Here is a 25848-nt window from a genome sequence, read left to right as displayed (position 1 = left end):
AAAGTTACGTCCCGAATCTTGACCCACACAGGTGTTTTCATTCCGTTTTTCCTAAGTTAGGAGGAACGTTAAGAATCACACTAGCATTGTTGCAAGGAAAGTATATACATCAGAAAAAATGCCAGAAAGTAACAAGCAAGAAGATCCAGCTGTCACAAGATTTAGACAGTATTTACGTATAAAATCGGTCCACCCAACTCCAGATTATGGTATGTTTGCATATTTATATTGCTTATCAAGGATTTCTCACTATACTTATTAAGCAAATTGATTGTGGATTGATGTCCAAGTGTCGCAAAATCTTGGGTCAAGTGTCCCAGATTCCCAAATATGTGTTTATCTCAAAATACAAACTGACAAAATGACAGATTTTTATAACTAACTACCATATCACGGAACTGCCATATCTTTTGCCTTTCCTACAGAAGTTGTCAAAAAGGAACTAAGTTGGTAAAGATGTTTGAGAAGTTCCCCTCGTGTACAAAAAAAAAATTAACAATTGTAATGAACTATATTGATTGTCATTAGTCTAAGGAAAAAAAACGTGTAAGTTTTTATTTTTTTTTTAAATATAAAATGCATCTAAATTAATTTTATTTAATCAAATGGTGATACATGCTATGTAATTTAAATATTTTATGTATTCATATGTTGAAGCTGTTTCAATAATTTCTATATACTATAGTATTTACTACTTTAAGAACTGTGACTTTTTCCATTCATTTTTGTAATAACAAATAACAAAATAGTGGTTCTAACTTTTCAAACACATGTTTTTAAAAGAATTTTATACACCGCATTAATAATTAAATTTATTTGTAATTTGTTTTATTTAGATGGAGTTATCAAGTTTCTTAAAGATCAAGCAAAGGACATTGGTCTGCCATTTGAAACAGTTCAGGTATTACTTTTTTATGCCCCCGCCGTAGCGGAGGGGGCATTAAGGTTTACCCTTGTCCGTTCTCTAACTTTAGTTTGCCTCAACCAAATGTTATGAAACCTATACACAATGCTTATTACCACAAAACACAGATCAAGTTTGATTTTTGGTGGTGTCACTTTTACTGTTCTAGAGTTATGCCCCTTTACAAATGGAAAAATTGCTGAATTTTTTGTTTTCGTTCTCAAACTTAACTTAAACCAAATGTTATGAAACCTTTACACAAAACTTATTACTACAAAACTCAGATCAATAACAAATTTGGGTAGCGTCACTTTTACCGTTCTTCAGTTATGTCCCTTTATAACTTTATATGATATGCAAGCGGGGGCATCATCTGTGTCCCATGAACACATTCCCCATTTATTTTATATCATTTATGCCTGCCCTATGATGTCAAATTTCTTTGATGTCCTTTGCTATTTATGTGATAATGGCATGAAAATGACAACCATGATAACAATGCTTGATTACACCATGCAGACATACATTTTAGAGGATTTTTTTTATGGATATTGATCATGTTGATGTATTAAATGAATAATTAAAATTGTTAGTGAAAATACTGTAAATTGTGATTTTTTGCTGAGTTCATTATTATTGCAATAAATAAATGCACACAAAAGTTTCTGAACCATTAGAACATTGATATTTATATACAAGTTATCTTCCATCCCTGATAAAAACAAGTTGTTTTCTTTAAAAAAAGAAAAGCAACACGTGAACCTAAGACCGCTGACTGGTCACCAAAAGATTGTTGCTGAATTTTTGTTTGCTTTTGAATTGAAATAATTGACTGTGAATAGAAGGAGATAATGATGAAGTTAAACTACCTTTATTAAAAATTTGTAATAGTGTGTACATTCTTGCACAAGTCAGTTGAAAGCAATGTTGGATAGGTGTGAATAGAAAAGTGTATATACAGCTTTTATTTGAATATACATTTTAAAGCTCGACTATTTCATTTATTACTTGGGATTGTACATCATTTTTTTATAATCCTATTGCAAATCCCAGTTTCTTTTAACCGGATGTATAATGCAAATTGCACAAACCAATCACAATATAAATTTAAGCACTCAGTTTGCTTTATAATCTGGATGCATTTATTTTATCTATCACATCTTTATATTTTTTTTCCTGCATGGATGCCTTCATATTCTCAACTCGTTATTGAAGTTGTCTGTAATGGTAGATGTGTACAGATAAATTTTAAGTCCATTTTCCATGTGAAGTGAAACCCTGTGGCATGCAACTTATATGAAGGTTTCGTAAGGACAGTGACTCAAAAAAGAAAACAAAAGAGAAACAGCTAGAGGTCAGAATACCGTAAGCATTGATGACCGTGCTTGAAAGTCACATGGCAAGCTCTTATTGCCGTGTCCTGAATTTAGATAAGAAAAGCGAAAATTCGCATTCGCGAGTGAAATAAATATTTATGCGTGAACGTGGTATTTTTGCGCAAGAAATAGTAAATAGAAAGCATACACACTGATACTCTGGATAAGAACACGCATTTGCATCATCACATATTATATTAATCTAATAGTTGAATTTGGATGTCAAACAACCTACCTCAAGTGTTTTGACTCCAGATTCATTGACATTTTATCTGGAATTTTTGTGAACGCAAACCCATAGTGTGCGTGTGAACAGGGTGATGTATAATGTGAATGAATCAAGATGTGTAGGATAGCTGACCAACACAATGAATACAATTTTCAAAACCGTACCATAGTACAAATATTCAGATGCTATAAGGTTGAACTAATAAAATTAAAAAAAATAAAAAAAAATAATTAACATTATGATAGTTATTAAATTTTGTTATGTTTATTGTAAAATATTAATTACTTTTTTTGTGAGATGCAAGGATTTAAAATCCTTGTGAATTGAAACCACGCAAGTATTTTTTCATTCACAACCGTTTAAAATTTAGATATTTAGCTAACTTTAGGTACCCATCCCTGCTCATTGGTGCTCATACATTACATATAATTTTCATAAATGTAATGACTGATCAAACCTGTGAGACATAATGCATGTATACATTACAATTTTAATTATATTCTATAATTATTAGGAATAAATTCAGTCTCAGTTTTACCTTAACAATGAATATTCTCTTAGTCTGGTAATATCTATTAATTAAATTAGATATTTTTTTACAGAAAAATCCTTTTGTTTGATTATCTTTCTGCTTTCCGACCACTGTGTTTCCGACCTTAGATAAATATTTTTAACAGAAATATCGTTTTCTTAATTTTTTTCATTCTTTCAGACATTTTCTCATGCTATGATTGAAATACTAAATATCAAATGACAAACATTCAGAAATAATCAGTTTATTCTGGGTCATTGTATATCAATAAACTATTCCCAGGTTTATTAAATACAACACACTAAATGCATAGAGGGACCGTCTCAAAGCATGAATTATATAATTGCGTTATCATTATACTTGATATTTAATAAACATTCACATTATTAAAAACATATATGTTTTGTCAAAAGGCAAATAGGTTCTAACATATAAATGATTTTTAGAATGCAACCTAGTCTTTATTGTTTTACTTTCAAATCTACAAATGAACCGTTTGTCGGATTGTCGAAATATACAATGTCACGTTGTAGCCTATCCATAGAGGGACCGTATCAAAGACATAAATAACTACCTATATAAATGATGGAAAATTTTCGAGACGTTCCGAGAATTGTGATTCCGAGGATATCGAGTGGCCCATAGACACTTCCAAAACTCGCCAATATATATGCATGAACCCCTCAAGGGTTCACGCAGTAAATGGGAGAGAAAAACAATGCAAATGCTTTTATAACTGAATGAAAAGTTATAAATGAATGATTGACTTTTATTATGACTAGTCATACCACTGCAGACAAGTTGGAAAAGTAAACTAATCCATGTACTTCTAATTAATTCAGAGTCATGCCATCAGTTAATGTAGTAAAGAGACTATAGTCACACCTTTCATCCAAATAAATTCATGATCATCTTTAAATATCAAATAAATCTGCATTTTGATATTTGTATGAATGCAATTGTTAACCAGTACATTACATTGTAAGGCAAACACAATAATTTTAAGGCCTATTTTTTAGACCATCTTACTTTGAAATGGACATAAAGTTTGACAGGAAAAAAAATGAACTCACCTATTCCTCATTTAATGCTGCCTGTGAAACAAAATGCCCACTCATCTAATTCCTAGATTTCACTTTAAGAAAGGTATATTCATATTCTGAAATTGTTTCTGGATAAAGGGTTATGAGGTGGATAAAACTGTAAACAAATTTATTTTGGCCTTTACCATGCAAAATATACTTTACTGTTAGTCACTTTATTTTAGTTATTGAATAAGATCTTATTTCTACTGTTAATGATGTCCATATTTTCTTGATAATTTACTGCTTCTTTGTAGTATTGAAATTTTTGTTTGAAATGTCCATTCCTATTCCAGATTTACATGAAATTCAATATAGACAATTTAACAAGTGCTAACATCAATTTAAGCCAATCAATTTGCAAGTATTTTTTAATATGTTTCATCTAAAAAACCATTTTCATTAGCAAGACCCCATTTACCATCCTTTGAAATTGGGATCCTTGTCTCACACAAAAGTTTCAAAATTGACAAAATCAGATGTATATTAGATTTTCATTTTTTATGCATTTTATCTTTGTATCACTGTATATATTTTTTATATAAAGGTAGACAAAGGATTTCAAAAATTTCAATATTTTTGAAAAGGTAATTACTGTTTCAAAAATATTACTGTATTATATACATTTCTTTATCAAAATTAATAGCATATTTATAATGACTTTTGATATTTATATGTTGAACTTTACCTGACAACATGCTGCAGTTGTATACAATTGGTACAGCTCAGCCTCTTTCTTCACAACATTGTCACTTAACTGGTTAGACATATGTGTGCGGGTCAACTTTTGTTATGCTCTTGCCTATATTTGTAGGGGAAATTTATTTTCAAGTCTATACATCTGTCAAGTATCAGGTTTAAGTTTTGGTTATATGAAGTATACCATAAAGTTGTGGTCAAATCAATTTAAAACTTAGTACACATGTTTTTTATAATATGAACTTTGTACAATATATGTAAACTTGGGGTTTGACCTAGATGGTTAGTTTACCATAAAGTTGGGGTCACATTAACTTGAAAGTAAAAATGTTCCTTATGATGTGAACGTATGACAAATTCAGGTTTTGACCCAGATTGTTGGTTTACTGAACTTGGGTGCATATTTTAATTTCTTTTAACTCCTTTACAGGTACACCCTGAAAGAATTGTATGTATAATGACATGGGAAGGAAGAGACCCCTCACTACCATCAGTTGTACTGAATTCACATACTGATGTTGTTCCTGTGTTTGAGGTAAAAATATTTTTTCCAAAGGATTACATATCATTCTCACTTATCTCTCGAGATATGCAATGGAAATGAATTACACAATAAGGGTGCCTTTTTTATGACAAACCGTGGATATTTGTTATACTGTCTTTCAAATTTGAGTAACAGGTAGCATAAACTATGAATCGAGTTAGAATATAGTTTCATCACCCTCCACAACAGTAAGGGAATAGACCAAACAACATTGCCTATCAGTTTATCACAATGTTCACTCTTTTTTTTGTTTTAAAAATACATAATATCTTTTAGTGGAAATGAACTAATTTCTGCCAAGGAAGCTTCAGACTTAAATATCATGGACAAGTTCTAATAGATAGAAGATACCAGGCAAATGTTTTGATAGTATTTGATATAACTTGAGTATAAATTGTGTAAATTAAAAAGTTGGTTACAATAATCTTTTATTGTTTGGCAAAACTAGTGAGAGTGTAAAAACACTATGGTTACCTAAATCACAAGGTTGTATACTCAAGCATTTTTCAAACTGCATGCAATACTGTAGAAAGTACAAACTTCACTTTGGTTTCATTCTATATCATGTTGCTATACAATAATGTAAAAATATTCATTTACAATAAAATATTGTTAAAATATGTAGTTATAATAAAAGACTAGTATAAATATGTACATATATAGGAACATAATTAAAGACTAGTATAAATATGTATATATATAGGAACATTGGAAATGTGATCCATGGGATGGAGTAAAGATGGAAAATGGAGACATCTATGGAAGAGGAACACAGGTAAGGAGTCTATTGACAGGTTTTGTCTTATATATATGCCTGAATTATGTGATATTTCTGTACTTCAGCGGAAAGTTTTTGTTATGATATTTGTGGTCTCATTTTTATATGCGGGTTTACGGGATGTATTATGGTATACTGTTGTCCATCCGTCTGTCTGTCTGTCTGTCTGTCTGTTCGTCCATCCATCGTCAACATATTGGAACTCAAAAAGGCTTAAACCAATTTTCAAGAAACTTTAATGAATTGTTTATATCTATTGATGTAAGCTCCCTTTAGATTTTTATAAATTTTAGATTTTACATTTCAGAGTTGTGGGATTTTATTCATAAAAAAGGGGGATTTTCCAGTTTTCAGACAATAACTCAAAAATGCTTTTAGCAGTTTTCATGAAACCTTATTGACTGGCTTAAAACTATTAGAATAAGCTCCCTTTATTTTTTTTTTTATAAATTTCTTATATGACATTGAGGAGTTATGGAACTTTATTCGTTGAAAAAGCAATGGGCGTATCATGCGCTCATGGCACTGCTCTTTATTGTTTTTGCTATGTTTGCTTCCAAATGCATTCACTAGATAGTTGGTCAGTATCATTATTTACAGATCGCTAAAGCCTGTTACTGCTCAAAGGGATTCAGACTTTTTCCAGTAATTACAAAAAAATGAAGGATTTGTAAGAAAATAACCCCTTTTATATTTTATGTTTATCTTAAAAAGAATGTCTATATTGTATTTGAATACTTGCAAATATCAATTATTTATTATGCATTGTGTTTTCTATAATGCATAGCATTGGCAGGACCGGAAGAGAGATATAATACTTAATCCTTAATAATTTTTTTCATATTTATTTTATTATTGGATCCCATTTGTGGTCAAATAGCTCTGAATTATTATTTTAATTGGTTTTTTTAATGCTTTGTAGGACATGAAATCGAATGGATGCCTGTAAGTACGACCTCAGTGATTAGTTATCCTTTTTTGAGAGACACACCCTTATAAGCAGCTTCCCTCACATACTTCTACAAGACCTTGGAGCTCCTGTATTTAAATACATGTTATGTGAGATTAACCCAGGTAGAATTCTGAAAGATCCCTTTATTTAATCATTATGTTTTATTGGTTTTGTTAGATCCCTCAAATGAGTAGCTATTTTCAACAAATTTTTTGCAACTGTATTTTGGAAAATCCACCATTTTCTACATAACATAATGCCTGTACCAACTACCAAGTCACGAATATGACAGTTGTTTTCCATTTGTTTGATGTGTTTGAGCTTTTGAATTTGCCATTTGTTCAGGGACTTTCCATTTTGAATTTGCCTTGGAGTTCGGTATTTTTGTTATTTTACTTTCCCTATAATAAAGGTCACTCTAAACACAATTTTACCCTAAGATAAATTATGATTGTGTAAACACCATTTAACACACAATGCACTTGTTTTGAAAGGATGTTTTTTGGAAAATAGGTCTGAATATGTTTCAAAAGGATTGTTTCATAAACTAGGTTCTGTATATAAAATAGTCAATGTTACTGGTCAACTTGTAGAAGAATCATTTTTAACCAAGGGACAGTGAACTTGTTGCAGCTTAAGATTATTTGAACAGCATACATTTTTGAAGAAAACATTTATATTTAAAGATACATGGAAGCTGTAAGGAGAATGAAGGCTAAAGGAATACAACCATTGAGAACTATTTATTTAACATTTGTACCAGGTTAGTTAAAAAAAAAATTATAGCATATGGAAAAAAGTCATCATATCTCCACTTATTTTATACCAATCACGGAATCTTCAGAAGCCATTTTAAAATCAATTTTCAGTCAATTGGGATTTGATGGTTGCAAATATCAGTTTTACTGACGCAGCTTCATGTTGCCAGTAAAACTGCATTTGCTACTGTCAAATCGCCAAATGACGGCTGCAACTCTTCAACTACAGTACTGTTATTCCATTAATTTCATATAATTTTTCAAAATAAACTTTGAAGAATATACTAAAATGTAACTCAGAACTACAAAAGTTGTTTACAAGACAATATATATATGTCTAAAATTGTTATAAAGTATCAACATTTAATGTGTATTCCTGACTGGACGCCATCTAATTAACTATTGACATGACCCTGACCTATTAAAACTCTCAATGGGCATATGACCCAGATATAATTATAAATATAAACAAACAGGTTAACATAAAATCCCCTACAAATAGACAGGTAAGCACGTGCAACAGTACATGGTTTAATTTCTTTATTTTATTTGATCTCATTTCATAGATAAAAAAATATTAATTAAATGCAAATCATTTACTTGTAACTGGTATAAGACTAATTGTTTATGGGGGGAAATCAACCAACGAAATTGGTCTTTCTGACACTGCCTTCCCTAGATTAAATTTTTGGATTGATTATTATCCATATTTTAGTATTAATAAAAGGAGATGTTGCATATATGCCATTGAGACAGCAAACATTCAACACAAAACCCAAAAGAAATCTTTTAAGTCTCAACATTTGGTCTCATCATTACATAAATGCCCATAAAATGTGTCAAGCTTAGAACTAGTATTACTTGAAATACATGAACTGACTGCAGATAAGGAAAAACTTTGTTTAAAGTCTATTTATATCTTATTTTTATTGCTTTTTATTCCTTTACCTGAAGATGAAGAAATTGGTGGTGCTCTTGGAATGATGAAATTTGTACAAACAGAGAAATTTAAGAAAATGAACGTAGCTTGTGCTATTGATGAAGGTATTACATTTTAGGACTGATATTAAGTTTTCTTTTGATAAACAATGGTTTGTTATAGATTTCAACCCTGATGAAGGTATTGCATTTTAGGACTGATATTAAGTTTTCTTTTGATAAACAATGGTTTGTTATAGATTTCAACCCTGATGAAGGTATTACATTTTAGGACTGATATTAAGTTTTCTTTTGATAAACAATGGTTTGTTATAGATTTCAACCCTAATAGCTATGAAAAGATTATAATGATAATTCATTGTAATATAATTATCATGATTTATTATAATTAGTTATAAACAACTATAGGGTTATTATTATGAATAGCTTGGGTCTGGGTTTGATTCCTGTTTAGTTGAATATTGATAATGAATAAACTGATAGAGAATGAACAAATTATAAATGGAAAATATCAATTCAATGTACCATTAGCAAATCAAAAGTGTAGATGAATATATATTCAAAATACAGATTAATGCAGTTTCTAGAAATTACAAAAGACACTGGGTTTTTAATTATCTTTTTGAAGAGAATTAAAGATTGTAATACTCTTCAATTTGTAGTTACCTATACAACTACTTTTCTATATTTTAGGTCTGGCAAATCCAACAAATGCTTTTACTGTTTTCTATGGGGAAAGAGCACCTTGGTGTAAGTTAAACAAGTTATTCATTTCCTTAATAACAGATATTTGTGACTGTCAAATTCTTATTGACAGCAGCAACTCTTCATCTCCAGTACTGTTATTCCGATTCTAATGCATTAAAAAAAGAAAGAATACATTAGAGCTAGAAAAAAAATGTATAAATTTGAAATAAAATAAAAGTCTACAAAACTTCATGAAAGATTTTGGGGCATAAAAGTCATGGCTAAACGTCATACAAATGAAAAATTTCAAACTGAAGGTTATTACATTACTTATATGCTTCATTTATTTCTTTCAGATATATGTTTTGAAAAAAATTTAACTAAAAATGTCACAGAATGATTTAAACAAGTTTTTCAGCTTAACTTTTCTTCATGATTTGGACTATACTTTTTCAACATTATCAATCATGATGGCAAAATTACAGTTCTAGAGTTATGCTAATAACCAGGGGTCTATGTGCAGGAAAACCAGGTCATGTCACTAGATTTATATTTCATTTTTGGAGTGCTTTATCATTTTTTACAAAATCAAGGTCACATCTTTTTGTGATATTTCATTTCAGGGGTTCGTGTCCATTGTCCTGGAAAACCAGGTCATGGTTCAAGATTTATTGAAGATAATGCTGCAGAAAAGTTTGTAAGAAAGCTTTGACTTATAGTAACTTATAGATTTAGTAGAAATTATCAGTTTCTAGCATTTGGTCAATACATGAACCACTGCTCCTTGACTGCTAATCCTCAATGGTATCATCAGTTCAGTAAAAATGCTTCGACATTGACCTGATCTATTATATACCTTTCTTAAATTCTCTGTTGATCAAATTAGATATGATTAAGAAACTAGTTTACCTTAGGTGGATTTGACTATTCTATTTTTCATATAACTCTTTAAGTATTCAAGTATTTATGAATTCTTGGCTTTGTTTTGGGGTTTGAGTGTTCTCTATGAAGGTATTACAAAAAAGCATTACGAACATACCAAACTCATGAAGTTTTCTTTACATTTTGTGTTGATTAACTCTAGATTTGACGAAACTTGAGTAGAAACTCATGTTTAAAATGTAGGTCTAGGTGATTCAAGTTTTGCGCTACTTTTCAGTAGCGTTGATAATGGATTATTGACAAAATAGCTTCATTTATGACTTTAGGTTTCTTACTTCTTAATTGAACACAAAAATTTCCAGACCAAGTTAAGTGTAACATGATGGTTAAATTTACAAAACTTTTGCAAGGATTTTCAATACTGTCTAGAGTCATATGTAGTTAATTTTATGGCATGTGGTCAATATATTCTATATCCAATTAATAAACTTAACCAGAGCAGTTCATGTGTTGAAATTAGGTCATAGTTAGTGATCTTCATGTCTTTTGATTTTTGATGCCCCACCTACGATAGTAGTAGGGGCATTTATTTTCTGGTCTGTGCGTCCGTTCGTCCGTCTGTCCGTCTGTCTGTCCTGCTTCAGGTTAAAGTTGTTGGTCAAGGTAGTTTTTGATGAAGTTGAAGTCCAATCAACTTGAAACTTAGTACACATGTTCCCTATGATGATATGATCTTTCTAATTTTAATGACAAATTAGAGTTTTGACCCCAATTTCACGGTCCACTGAACATAGAAAATGATAGAGTGTGAGTGGGGCATCCGTGTACTATGGACACATTCTTGTTTGTTTTTATCGCATTTTTGTTTTTCAATGATAAAAAGGCTGCCTTAGATAATGGTTTAAGATTTTTTCATCTCTAGTTTGGAAGAAGATAAAAAGTTGAATTACATGTATTGAAAATCAAACTTACTTTACAGAGAAAAGTCATAAATAGTTTCCTTGAATTTAGAGCACAGGAGGAGAAAAAGTAAGTCTTACTATCTTATTTTGTGAGATCAGCATACTTTACAATATGTTTCAGAGTACGTTTATAGGTTTATTCACATGATAGAAACTTTGAATAAAGGCCTTTAAATAAAAATAAATACTTTGGTGACTTATATGGCTAATTAAACATTAAAAGGGATAAAAAGAATTGACCTAAATGGCCCTGTTTTAACTTTCCTTTTTGTTAATTTAACTTTTAAATAAATTTACTTTTATTTTTTTGTTATCTTTTCTTGTTAATTGTTGAAAGACAACGTTAGCAGAAATTTGTAATATCATGGTACAATATTATATTTTCACAATTCATAGCCAACACATTTTCCTTTCAAAAGCCTTGTAAATGAAATGTTAGTGTGGTATTAGAATTTAAAACATTTACAGTGACAAGTATATTCCTATTGCACCCTTTAAATTGGTTCAATTTTCATCAGTTTTGGTTAGCAGCTGAATTTGAATGCACAGATCCAATAGCTCAAGTCTGTACTTGAAAATAAAAAAATAAAAAAATGGAGGGAATAATGTGTTAAAGACCTGCGACTAATGTCACAAAAAATCTTACTAGAAAAAATACTTGTGTAAGTCATGAACATTTCAGTATAACTTACAATCAATTTTTGTAAGATTTTTTGTAAAAAGAGCCGTTGTTGCTTAAAATTTGATCCATCATTGTTTTAAATGGTTTATAAATTGGTATATCTGCTACATAAATTAAAATGGGTTTTGAAATTTGTTGAAACAATGTTTCTTTTTGAATAAAAGATGATGAGGGGTATACATCAATGAGACAGCAAACAAACAACAAAAATAACCAAAATGTCATGTAGAAGACAACATAGTTTAAACATACAGTCTTCAATAATAACCAGGGATCCATACAATATGTTAAGCTCTTAATCGTCCTGAGTCTATAAAAGTTGTGAATAAATCTATCAGAAGCAATAAAAAATCTGCCATATACTTCAAATATATATGTCCAAATAACAATACAAATTAAGATACTTATGTTTTAGGTTAAAAGGAAATGCATGTATAAAGCTGGGTGAAGTCACAACTGTAAACTTGACAAATGTACAGGTAGGTACCAAAATCTTCATATATTTGTAACAGACAGTAACAATTGTTTATAGGTTTTAAAAAAGAATAGCTTGTTATTATTGAGAGTCTTCAAACTGTCTGTTTTCTTCAGTTTATACATCTAAAAAGTAAAGTAAGTTTTACATATATTTGTCAAGCATCCCATTATTTCCAGCTTTTAACTGATTCACAGTACCAAAATTGTAAAACTTATTAGTACATCAGTATCATCACCTTTAATAATAAGATAATTAAAAGCTAAATGTACCATTCTGTGAGTATGACATTTTTCACATTTTTTTATGACATTTGTCACATCTTTTTATGACCTTTGTCATCTTTCTATGACAATTGTCAACTTTCTATGACATTTGTCACATCTTTTTATGACCTTTGTCATCTTTTTATGACATTTGTCACTCTTTTTATGACATTTGTAATAACTTTTTGATACAGAATTAAGTTAAAAACATACATATATAACTAAAAAAGGATTTTATAAATTTGTCTCCTGGAATAAAATCCTGTGTTCATATTATTGATCATACCCTTAAACCCATTCTGTTATATAATTCAGAGGTTTGGGGAGGTTATAATGTTTCTTGTAATAAATTACAATCCTCCTTATTTAATCTTGAAAATATTTATAAAAATCTTCAGTGTGAGAAACATCATTTCAAGTTCTCTCAATTTATACTTGGTGGACACAAAAGGTGTGTAAATTTTGCTGTATTATCAGAACTGGGGCGTTTCCCCCTACATTATGATATTGTAAAGTCAATTTTTAAATACTGGTATAGATTTGAAAATCTTCCCACTGAATTCAGTCTGTTGAAAGATGCTTATAAATGCAGTCAAGAGCTTCACAAATTTAACATAACTTCTTGGTTCTCATTTTTAAAAAATTATTACAAGTTTTTCAAATTAAACAAGAAGTAAAACATTTTGGACAATATAAATTTTTGAATATATCTAGCAAATTAATTCACACTAAATATATTAACAATTGGTATGTTAGCCAAAAAAATGCTTCTGATGGAAAATTGTTCTATTATTTAAACTTCAAAAAAAATTTTGGTTATAAAAATTATCTCTCTTTGGTTAAGAACTTTGATTTTAGAAGAGCTGTTTGCAAATTATGTATATTTGCTCAACCCTCAAATTGAATTTGGTCGTTTTTCAAATATTCCACGAAATGAAAGAATTTGCAAAAAATGCTCCTCTGGCTTTGTTGAAGATGAAATCCATTTTTAACTTCATGTGACATGTGAAAATTTAACTCTGATAGAGGTGATCTCTTTGCCTTTGTTTGCCAAAAAATTCCAAACTTTTCTATACTGGACAATCAGCAAAAATTTATTTATTTATTAAGCTGTGAAGGCAATCAGGTCCATTATGCTGTTGAAAAATTTATTAAAGTCAATATGAGTTACATCTATTTGTTTTTTATGTAACATATTATTTACTATAAACCAAGGGCTTTATTACAGTCTAATTGTATTGTGATTGTGTATTTAAATTCTATGTATCTATGCTATAAATCAATGTTCTTTTTCCTTATACATGTATTCTCTATATGCCCCTTGTGGGCCATTAATTAGTAATAAAATATGTTCTTGTTCTTGTATATTTATTTGTATGTAGGGAGGATCATTGACCCAGTTTAACCTGGTACCAACAGAATTTTGTGCAGGTATGTTAATTTTAGCGTTTGTTGCACTTAAGGATGTACTTAGGTCAGGTTTAGGAATTTTTGTCAGATGTTCAGACTCCTTGGTTTTTTTCCTACAATACAGGGTAAAATATTTTGCCACATAACACTCATTTTTCTTTTCATATAAGACTTCAATAGCTCATTACCAAAGTAGACGATTCTTTTGTAGAAACCTAGTTTAGATGGCTTATTAACTTTAGCATTTATTAGATATGTTACAGTGTCTTCCCTAGAAAATTTTTCATGCATGGTGGGTCCATGGTGGAATTGCAACGCGGCGCGCGATGATTCTTTTTCAGAATTAGTTACACTACATAATTTATATGTATATAGCCATATACCAATCTAATTGTTTTATTATAGGTAAGTCATGGAACTTTAAAGTATTTATTACAGATGAGAGGAATTAATGAAAGACCTTATAAACAATAATAAAAATAATCCAGTCTGCACATGTTATTTACAAATTTTAAAATGTCATGTACACATTATTTTGTTGATATCTTCCTCTGTTTCAACTTTCCAAAGGTCCCCACACATTTTTCAAAAATCAAAATCTTCCTCCTTTGGTCCTTCAATTGATATATGCATTAACCAATTCAGCACATATTATCATAGTCTGTTTCTCAAAGGTGTTTTAACTCTGTTTAAACATGAAAAACACCTTTCACATTCAGCTTTTGAAACTGGCAAAACAAGACCCATTGCTGCTATTTAGACAGACAAGGATACAAAGTTCCAAGACTGGCAACTTTAATTTGTTCATTGTCTGCCTAAATGTCATGTCTTTACATTCTTTCACTAACTAGTGTCCTCAATTTGCTGATAGAATGGTTTCAGCAGCAACAGCAAGTTGTTAAATAAAACTTTGAATGTCATCATTGCTTCACAGAGATTTTACAGGAAACAATAAAAAAAAATTTATTTGCGTTAATTACAGAAGTCGTCGATGAAGATTACCTGACATATTTGGCAATTACCTGTTTGGAAGCTAAGCTGACATTTTATTTCATGACAATTAACTATTTTTTTTAAATACATTCCTGTCCGATTTATTTATAACGCTTCATAATTGTAAAAATCCTATCTTGTCTAAGCAAGGATTTGTATAGCTCACTATACAAATCCTTGGTCTAAGTGAAAGAAATTTAGCCTCACTTGTGTAAAAAACGGCAAATGAATCCGCTGTGACCCATTGAATTAACGATAGAACAACACTAGTTTATTAAAAACAATATTTCCGTAAATAACTACGTATATTTTGAAAGTTTTTCCTTCAAATGTTTTGAATATTTCATAAGACACGTCTTTTTCTCGGCCCGGTTGCGGTGATGTGTATTCTTTGATATAATCAATCAACCGCGACTAATCTAAAAATAACTGAATGTTGTGACCAATCAAAAAATAATGCATCGATGTAAATATGGATATAGCTGATGAAAAAACTGCGAAACTTAAAAAAAAAAAAGATTTTTCCATTCTCGGTGAAATTACGTTAGTTTTGTTTTATAATACCAGAGACCATACCAAATTTTTAAATTTACTTTTTAAAGATCACAGTAAAATAATGATGTCAAACACCGGTCCGTTTTTTGGTGAATTTTATACTGGAAAAGGTTAAACATTTTATTGAGCACAGAAAGATATGCATTGGAGGTTAATCTTACTATTTATTTATCAGCTCACTGGCAACTTCTATTATGTAACCGAAGTCTCGATGTACAAATGTATATTAACCAACTAATCAAGAAGGTTGTAAAATCCCGGCACGCGCGACGTGATGCATCCAATTATCAGTCAGATGAGTTTAAAATACCTCCTGTGGAGTGTTGTTACTTGTCACTTCACTTTCAAAATATCGATAATAAATATTTTACACAGTTATAATTTTCACACATAGCGGGATGCATTGCGGCAATGATGAAAGCATGGCGGTCGAAATTTATGCGTAGCGGTACCGCAATGCTTGAATAGCCTAGGGAAAACACTGTGTTAGTTTGTATTAGTTTGCATTGAATATGTTTAATAACATGCTCAAAGGTAACAATAGGTGTAAATACTTTGTTGCCCATGGGTAGATGATTTAGTAATGATCTCAATTACCTCTGTAGAGCAGTAGACTTGAAGGAGGACTAAGCTTTCACTTCAAGTAGGGATGTAAATGATGATATATTTAGCAGTCATTGTAAATACAGATACATTTTTTTAAAACAATCAATGGTTCTCATTCTGTACCAGCCATCGGTGTTGATATCAATATCAGTAACGGTTACAAAGACCTTATCAAACTCTATTCTGTATTACGTCATCTCACATTTAAAACATCTATTTTAGGTATGTAATAAAATGTATACAATAGGACATTTTCAATTTCACACACTGTATCAACCTTCAACCAATATAATTCCTTTATCAGAGCTCTTTGGATTATATTGATGTATCAGGATGATACAGATGTGATATTGAAAAGCCATATAATATTCTCAATATACATCATATTTCCCTATTCATCTATAAACATTATTGCTATTTGTTTGCCATTACTGGATATAAAAGAATTTTGATGTCACAAAAAAAATAGCTTACGTCATAATGCAAAACATTGTTGTAGGATGTCAGTAGGTCAAGTGTTACAGAATCCAAAATAAGAATGTTTATTCCAGAAATTACATTATTGATTCATTCAGAAAGCATATATTTCTACTAGGTATTCTGTTAAATGTTTTAAAATAATATCTCCAGGTTTTGACATAAGAATAACCCCAACTGTCGACTTCAAAGAATTTGAAGACAAGATTAAGAAGTGGTGTGCAGATGCTGGGGATGATGTGAAATATGAGTTCAAACAGGTCTGTTTTATTTCTTTTCTCTACCTTTAATTTAAAAGGTAAAGATTTTTAAGAAAAGAAAATCTTTAATGCAGGTGCTTTAGGATTATATTTTTAATGTGGAATTCTATTATTTTGCTTATGTTTTGGGGATCAACATGTGCAAAGTCATTTACACTGTGCAAATTCAATTTTGTTTACATTTACTTTTATAAGAACCTATTTTAGCCACAATTTAAGTTACTGATTTTGTGATGTAAGGATAATATGCACATATATGTGAAATCCTTATTTAAAAAAAAAACAACTTGTAATTAAATATCTTAAATTAATTTTTATGTATAAGGTATATCGATTTTCTTTCTTGCATAGAAACCCAAATGAAAGAAGATCATATGTTAGTAAACTTTAACCTTTAGTAAGTTACTTTTGAAAGCAGATACTTTTTTAAAGCATTTATAAAAAAAATTACGATTAATGCTTATCATGGAGGTACCGTGTAAATTAATATTTTTTCTCAAATTGGAAGAAAAAAATCTGTTGGTGTGGAATTTATTATCTTTTACCTAGGTGTTCATAATGAAAGTCTAATGTTCCTTGAATACACCAAATATATAGTGTTTTGAAAAACTACTACTAGCTTTATGACCACTTCCAGTCAATTTTTCTTTGTTTTGGCAACGGCAGGTTTTTGTTTTTTCATCTTCAGATTGTTTTATGCTTTAACAGATGTCTCTGACCAAAAAATTATCCCATTGCAATTTTCTCAATAAAAAAAGCAATGCAAGCAATTCATAATTAACAGCAGGTCTTTATTGTCCCCCGTGTAACACGTTGCGGGGGACATGGAAATACCGGGCATCCGTCTGTGTGTCCGTCCAGTCTTGTTAGAGCTCTCACAGGTACAATTCTTGCCAGGTTTTTATAAAACTTATAATATAGGTTAATATCAGCAATATCTCAGACAAATTCTGTAATGTTGGCCGATCGACTTTTTTTAAAAGAGTTATGTCCCATGGAAATATTAAATTTATGGAAAATGGTCTCGTTAGCGCTCTCACGGGTACAATTCTTGCCAGATTTTTACAAAACTTATACTATAGGTTAATATCAGCAATATCTTGGACAAGTTTTATAATGGTGGATGATCGACTTTTTTTAAAAGAATTATGCCCCTTGGAAATATTAAATTTATGGAAAAAGGCCTCGTTAGCGCTCTCAGGGGTTAAACTCTTGCCAGATTTTTATAAAACTTATACTACAGGTTAATATCAGCAATATCTCAGACAAGTTCTATAATGGTGGCCGATTGACTTTTTTAAAAGAATTATGCCCCTTGGAAATATTAAATTTATGGAAAATGGCATCGTTAGCACTCTCATGGGTACAATTCTTGCCAGATTTTTATAAAACTTATACTATTGGTTAATATCAGCAATATCTCGGACAAGTTCTATAATGGTGGACGATCGAATTTTTTTAAAAGAGTTATGCCACTTGGAAATATAAAATATGTGCAACACTGGGGACATTGGAACTCTGTCCTTTTATATTTTTACACATATTTCCCAACTTTTGACTTTGAGATTGCCTGTTGATGGTAAATCTAGAAATGTACAACAAAAGAATATATTTTACATTGATTGAATACAAGATGTGTCCAAAATATTTTAAACAAGGAAGCTAATGCCTATAAATACAAAAGGATATAACCACTTATCAGTGTTGGTGGGAGATAAATAGGATATACCTAGACTGAATTAGATCTACTGCTGTCTGTGGATTGATACCATGCAGTATGCCTGATGATTCTGAATATATTGTTATTTTTATAATTTTTCTCCTTTATCTTATTTGATTGTTATTGGCTTTTACGGTGAATTGGCTGGTATTGTTGCTATATTGTAATTGAAATTGAGTCAAATTTGGCTTTTTTTTGCTGATAAAGAATGACAGACTGTTGTATTTAGTACTTCTAAAGTTCAATTAATCATGCCTGAAGGAAGATTTACGAGTCATTTATATGAAATGTAATATAAATAGTGGATTCAATTCTGTATTGTTTCCTTGTTCAACCAACAAACATCATAAGTCTTTGAAATATAAACTAAATGATTTAAACTATTATTTATCATATAAGTTTTATTGTTTTTTCAGAAATGTGAAATTCAGTCATTAACATCAACTGATCCCTCTGATCCATGGTGGAATTGTTTTGAAACAACTTGTAAACAATTGTGAGTAAAAAAACTTGCTGAAAGCATTATTTCACAATATCTATACTACTAAAGGAAGAGACCGATTTCATTGAGCCGCAACTCCTCTGAAACCATACAAAGTCGGAAATATTTGTGATATGACGTATAAATGTTGTGTTTTGTACTTCCTAAATTTGTCTTTGAAACAATCTTTTTTCCACAGAAAACGCCAATTTTTGAGAAAATATCCAAATTTGGAGACCGTTATCGATCCGTGCATGCTCAGTCGACTTACTGCCCGACAACTGGGCCCACAGCCAATTCGCACCACTCACACACTCTCAATAATTATTACAACTTGCATCACTTTATCAAACTCGCCCCACTCAAAAAAAAAAGAAATATAACAAACTCGAAGAAATGTGTTTAATCATTAGATTGTTTTCTTCTTCTCTTAGTAAATTCCTCCTTTCTCGGAGCACCCGTGTCACACAGAGACAGAACTTGCACCACTCGAAAAAAAAAATACTACAAACTCGCACCACTGAAGAAATGTTTTAAATCATCAGAGAGTTCTAGATTGTCTTCTTCTTCTCTGAGTTATTTCCTCCATTATTGGAGCAACCGTATCACACAGAGAAAGAACTTGACTCGCACCTTTCGAAAAAAAAAAAAAAAATACTACAAACTAGCACCACTGAGAAATGTTTTAATCATCAGTGTTCTAGGTTGTCTTCTTCTTCTGTGAGTTATTCCCTCCGTTCTAGGAGCACCTGTGTAACACCAAGACAAGCTACTAATTGGACATTCAAACTCCTATGGAAGAAGAACTGACAAACTAATAAAAACTATCAACATAATGCATCAGTGCATAAAAACAGTTTGAGAAACACGAACCCAAGCTGTACATCACCATAAACATTTCAAGTAGTCTTCAAACCACGCTTGCGCCGTTTTTTTCTAGTGTTCTTAATGATGTACACCTCTGAGGAGCCAAAAATTTCTAGAATTAAACTTTTTTTCTCAACCTGATTTTTGGGTTTATATGACTGTAAGAAAGTAATTGATGAAGAAAAAATCATATGGTGGTGCTCTTCTTTTTTTGCTACGGCCATTTGAAAGTACCCAATTTTAATGATTTTCCCATTTTTCATCAATTTTTATCCATTTTTGGGCTATTATCATGAAAAAAATCACAGTTTCACAATTAAACTTTTGTTCATACTTTCACTTAAGATGAAGTGGACTAATCTGAATAAATTTACCTTAAAAAACTATAGGTTGGTGTTAATATTAGAAAGTTTTATAAAATTTTGTTTCTTTTTCGTGTCAAATTGACCATGCTGTCAATTTTGTTTATTTGGGATTTTTCTCTTATTTTTAGAACAAAAAGCATATTATTTCAACTTCTTTGTTATAAATGATTGGAAAATACATATCTAAGAATTTTGAAAAGAAAAAAATTGATATGGGATGTACATATTTTTGTTTCAATCATTTCTTTGTACTGCTCACCCATTTTCTCAACATTTTGGCTGATGAGACTGACCGGATTGGTTATAAATTTGAAAATTTTATTTCTCAAAAAATACTTATTGTAAGAACACACTTTTTTTCACAGAGTTTAGTTTGATTATAATATTTTTAAAATTCATTGATATTTTCCACTTGTATCACATGTTTTGGAAATAATTCCTGAACGAGATTTAAACAAGACTGTACCTTCAGAAGAATACATCCTTAATTAACTGGTATTTAAAATGGGATATCTTCATCACAAATATATACATATGGACAGCACATCTGATGTCATTTATTTCCATAAAAATAACAATATTGATATGTTTATAATTTTCGATCGGCTTGATTCTTAATGGTTAGTGGCAAATATATCATGCATATGTTGATTATTGTAAATGTTTCCTGAGCATTTTGATATCACGGTCATTAAAAAACTGAAGCGAGGGTGGGTATGCCGTGTGTGTGGCTGTTCTTTTTAACTCCCTGTTAGATAAAGCTAAAACATTCTAATAAATCTGTAGCTTGCATGAATTATTTCGTAAACAATCGCTAGAAAAAATGTGCTTAATTCTTTTAATTCTCAAACCCAACATTTGCCATTTTTTATCTACATGTTTTTCTAGTAAGCTACCGTCAAATCCAAAGTTGACATTTCGTAACTAAACTAACTATGTTGACTTGCTGAAATCAGTAAATATGCGAATAATGCAATAAAATAGAAAATAAAACAACACCTACCTCAAAAATCCATTTTAATGTAAAAATATACGAATTTCGATGGTTCATGTAAGGGAAAAACCTTCAGCTTTAGCGTTTTCATTTGTATGACGTCATGTTTTGAAATGACTTAAATGTGCCAAAAGCATTAATGGACTTTCGCAGAATTTTATTTTATTTTGATTTTGTAGATTTCTCCGAGCTCTTGTGCATTAATTTTTTTTGTTATGCATCCAAAAAGAATAAAAGTTCTGTAGTTTTTTTTCAATTGCAATTTTTAAAACAATAAAATCGGCATAGCATTTGCAAATAGGTTTCAATACATGTGGATTTATGAGGGAGGTAAATTGTAACCTCCATTATTATGTATATCTCTGAGTCTGCGCTAAGTATAGATATATCAAGAATGTTATCACGGTGTTGTTTACAAAGCGAAAGAAGCACGTCATATTAGAATTGTTGTTAGTAAACAACTTTTTTTAAAAATTTTTAAAATGACTTTCCAGAAGTCATTGGATTCATAGTAAGTTTTATTATGTAACTTTAAGAAATAGTTTTAAACAACTCTCTTAGACATGGTCCTTTACAAAGTGTGACTTTACTTTGTACTGTTCTTTGACTTTCATCTGTTTAGGCTGTCCAATGTAAATAACCTATCAAGATGTATCCAAAGGCTCTTTTAATACTGCTTCCTAGAGTAGGGACAATAGCCTACATGCAGTGTGTAAAACTTTTCAGGTCACATGGTACAATTTCAGCTTCCGTTTAGCAATTTTAGATATTGTAAAAGATCAATTTTATAGTCTCCATCAGTTGCTGCATAGTAAGATGCTGAAAAAGGATGATTTTCAAATAAAATGTCCAAATATATTTGTCAAATCCATGAGTTAATACGTAAACCTAAGCACAAAAACAATTGTTTTTTGTATTTTAATTAATTTCAAGATAAAATAAAAAATTTTGCTCGAAAAACCATGTAAAAACGTTTTTCATTTTTCAATTGTGTATTATTCATGTATTGGTCGAATTCGCATTTGTTCTGTTTTCTCCTGATTTTTTTCCTTCTGATAAATGAAGAAAGAATCTGATATTTATAATTTTGTATTTAATAAAATTTTGTCCAGAATAAAAACTGAAAATCAGTCAAATGAATTCAATAAACGAGTATTCAATTAATGTCCATGTGGTTCAAAATAAGCCCCGGAAATTAGCAGATAAATATGTATATTCCCTGCAAATAATGACAATTACCAAATTCATTTATTATGTATACATGTATTTATATTGTATAATCATTATAACTGTATATTACTGCACACCACAAACTGCTTGTAATAAATGACACATTGTGGTTGATTAATAAATATGCATCCATGTTAAATCGGAATAGGTGCTTTGAATGCAAAGCCATGTGTAATGAAAGTGTTTACTTTTTGTGCAAAAGAGGCCCCTTACAATAACTCTTTGAAAAGTCCTAATGTTATCTGTTATTATGCAAAATTTCTACTCCTTACAAACATATCCTTTTTCCAGTGATAGTTCAATTTCTTTTACCTTTCTTCTCATTGACCCCCCCCCCCCCCCCCCCCCCCCCTTTTGCAGGAGCTACTGACTACTTGATAATCTGATAGATATGTACCCTCCTGAATATGCATGCACAAAGGGTCTAACTTCACACCTATTAAAGAATCAAAGCCAAAGTAAACAGAAACATAAAAGAAACACCTTTTAATATATCAAGGGCCAAGTACACTGCAATATAAAATGTACACTCTTTAAAGCATAAAAGTAAAAATCACTTCAAAAAAAGGAAGGCTATGAAAATATCAAAGTCAAAATACACAGCAATACTAATACAATACTAACAATTTTGTCAGAAATCAACTTTTTGATTAAATCAGTGTTTATATTGAACAGATTGAAAATATATTATTGATATTGAATAAATACAACATCACACACAGTTTTGTGAGTTGATACATGTAATTTCATCTATTTAGATAATTTTTTTATTGAGGTAAAAGTTTCATTTGGTTTAAAATAAAATTTCAATTCCAAAGTACACTGAAAAGAGAGAGAACAATTCATACATCAACATCAAAACACATTTCCACACTAAAGGAACACTGCAACATAAAGGGAACACCTTTTAAAACACCAAATTCCTACATTGTTAGAATCCTCTGGATGTATTCATTCTGTATAGTCAATGTAAACATCTTTGGACTAGTCTTGGAAAGAGGAAATGGAGGCGTTTTAGCATACATTTATGATAGCCATTGCCACTAAGGTACATATACTACAGTAATTTTATAATGTAAAATAAAACACTCAGTGAAAACAACCATGTATAGTTGTACATGTCTAATGCATTTATTTGATTCTTTCTTGATAATTATTTGTTTGAATAAAAAAGTATTTGTATAGCTGTTTAGAATAGTTCATTTATTGAATGAATTTTGTTTTACTTGTAGAGGGATGACATTAGAAGCAGAGATCTTTCCAGCAGCTACTGATAGTAGATTCTTCAGAGAGGTATTATTTATATTAGTCAATAAAATACACACCTAAATGAGAGGTTTTTTGTTGGATACAAAAACTATACAAGAAAAGCACAGATTTGTGATGTACTAGAACAGAAAATATGAATAAAAGAAATATGATATAGGTCAGGAGACAGCAGCGTAACAGCAAAATTACTAAAAATAGGCATTAAGTGGTCCTTATATGAAAGAAAAGTACTTACCCAAAAAGGCAAGGATTGTAAAAGCAAAATAACTTAAAAATAAGATCTTTAGTGGTCATTTAATGGTCTTTAAATCAAGCTTTAAATAATACAAGTCCAAACATGTTGTGAATGAACTTGCACAAGATTACAGAAGATATTGACATCAAAATGAAATTCCTGTTGTGTTAATCTGATAGAAATAAGAAATGACTTTTAGCTCATTTATCAAAAGGAAAGATGAAATCTTAATCAAATGTACATGGATTTTGTAAGTAAACCTTGAAGATTAATATATTTGTTATTTTCTATTCCTAATGCTGTCTCTTACAAGCCATGCTTTCTATCATGGACAAAAACCAGGATTTGCAAATCTTAAATATTTAAAATTCAAACTTTTGTGTTTATTAGATCTTAACAACATTCAATCTTTCTTATGGTTTGGTCAAGGAAGTCATAAGTTATTGTAAGGAAACCAACTTTGTTTTGTAGCGTCAACCAAATCACATTAAATTATTACTGGTAATATACCAAAAACACCTGCAAGCATCACATTAATTTGTCATTGTTGATTGTCAATGATTCACAATTTGAAATGAACACATTTAATTCTGAACTCACATTATTTTAAATGTCTTTGATACCTAAACTGTACAGTGATATATTTTTTTACTTTTTTCAGCTTGGAATTCCAGCATTTGGTTTCTCACCAATGAATAATACGCCAATCTTACTTCACGATCACAATGAATTCCTCAATGAAAACATTTTCCTCAAAGGCATTGACATTTTTTGTGAAATAATTCCTGCACTAGCTAATTTGAAGGGGAAATAAAATGACAAAGTGCAAATGATATCAGACAAGAAAATCATGTTATCCCGGTAAAATAGTTATGTTTACAAGAAATACCGTTGAAAAATACTATGTTCATAATTTTGAAGTTAAACATCAGTTTAGCTTGGTCGACACAAGGATTGCTATATGTCAATTTTGTCAAAGGAAAATTGTGAGCTATTGCTTTTGTGTGACATTTGTCTACAAACCTGTACCTATAATTTTCAAATTTTCATCATCTGAAACCTAAATTAAGATTAAAATTTATATACCATAGATAAAAGGTAAAATCACAAAGCATAAGACACACTCAACAGTCAAAGGTACAAGATATAAATCTGTACAATATGTTGATATATTTCTTCACCAAATTGAACTTTTGTATAGTCATTACTCATAGAGTATAAAACTCAATGGTAGAACACTCAGACTCTCTTGGTCATTCTTTATAAGTTATAGAACTCAACAGCAAAATCACTTATTGTCTAATCAATATTTCAATAATTAGTAAAGTCTAGAATGATATCAGGGAGGAACATGGTTTAAAGGGTTGTTATCTTTTAATATCACAATCAGTCAGAACCTAATTCATTTAGTAAGCATTATGTGATGATACTAGAGAATTGTCAGTACCTTTTTAGCTCTTAACCAATCCTAAATGAGTACTGCTTTGTATTAATATGTGCCATACATACTGATAATGTATGCTATTTAGAAAATAATCAGATGAGAATATTTTTGTCCTTTTTTTTTAATGATTTTTGTTACTATAGCTTTTAATTGTTTTTGTGATTTATAACTTCTAATAAAACATGTAAAATTCTA

At 30.3% G+C, this 25848-nt stretch overlaps 1 protein-coding gene across 1 annotated transcript; it reads left to right on the top strand.

The window, feature by feature from the left end:
* The first annotated feature begins 8 nt into the window (after positions 1-8).
* LOC127710566 (aminoacylase-1-like) lies at positions 9-25848 on the top strand. Its single transcript, XM_052216515.1, has 16 exons — positions 9-209; positions 837-901; positions 5253-5357; positions 6070-6141; positions 7067-7089; positions 7783-7859; positions 8809-8898; positions 9487-9543; positions 10104-10177; positions 11342-11391; positions 12422-12485; positions 14130-14178; positions 16942-17048; positions 19185-19264; positions 23938-23998; positions 24871-25848. The coding sequence occupies exons 1-16, from the start codon at positions 119-121 to the stop codon at positions 25021-25023; spliced, it is 1218 nt and encodes a 405-aa protein (XP_052072475.1). The 5' UTR covers positions 9-118; the 3' UTR covers positions 25024-25848.

The sequence above is a fragment of the Mytilus californianus genome, unplaced genomic scaffold (genome assembly GCF_021869535.1).
Source record: "Mytilus californianus isolate M0D057914Y unplaced genomic scaffold, xbMytCali1.0.p SCAF_1, whole genome shotgun sequence".
Lineage (NCBI taxonomy): Eukaryota > Metazoa > Mollusca > Bivalvia > Mytilida > Mytilidae > Mytilus > Mytilus californianus.
This window is presented reverse-complemented; position numbering and strand designations above follow the sequence as displayed.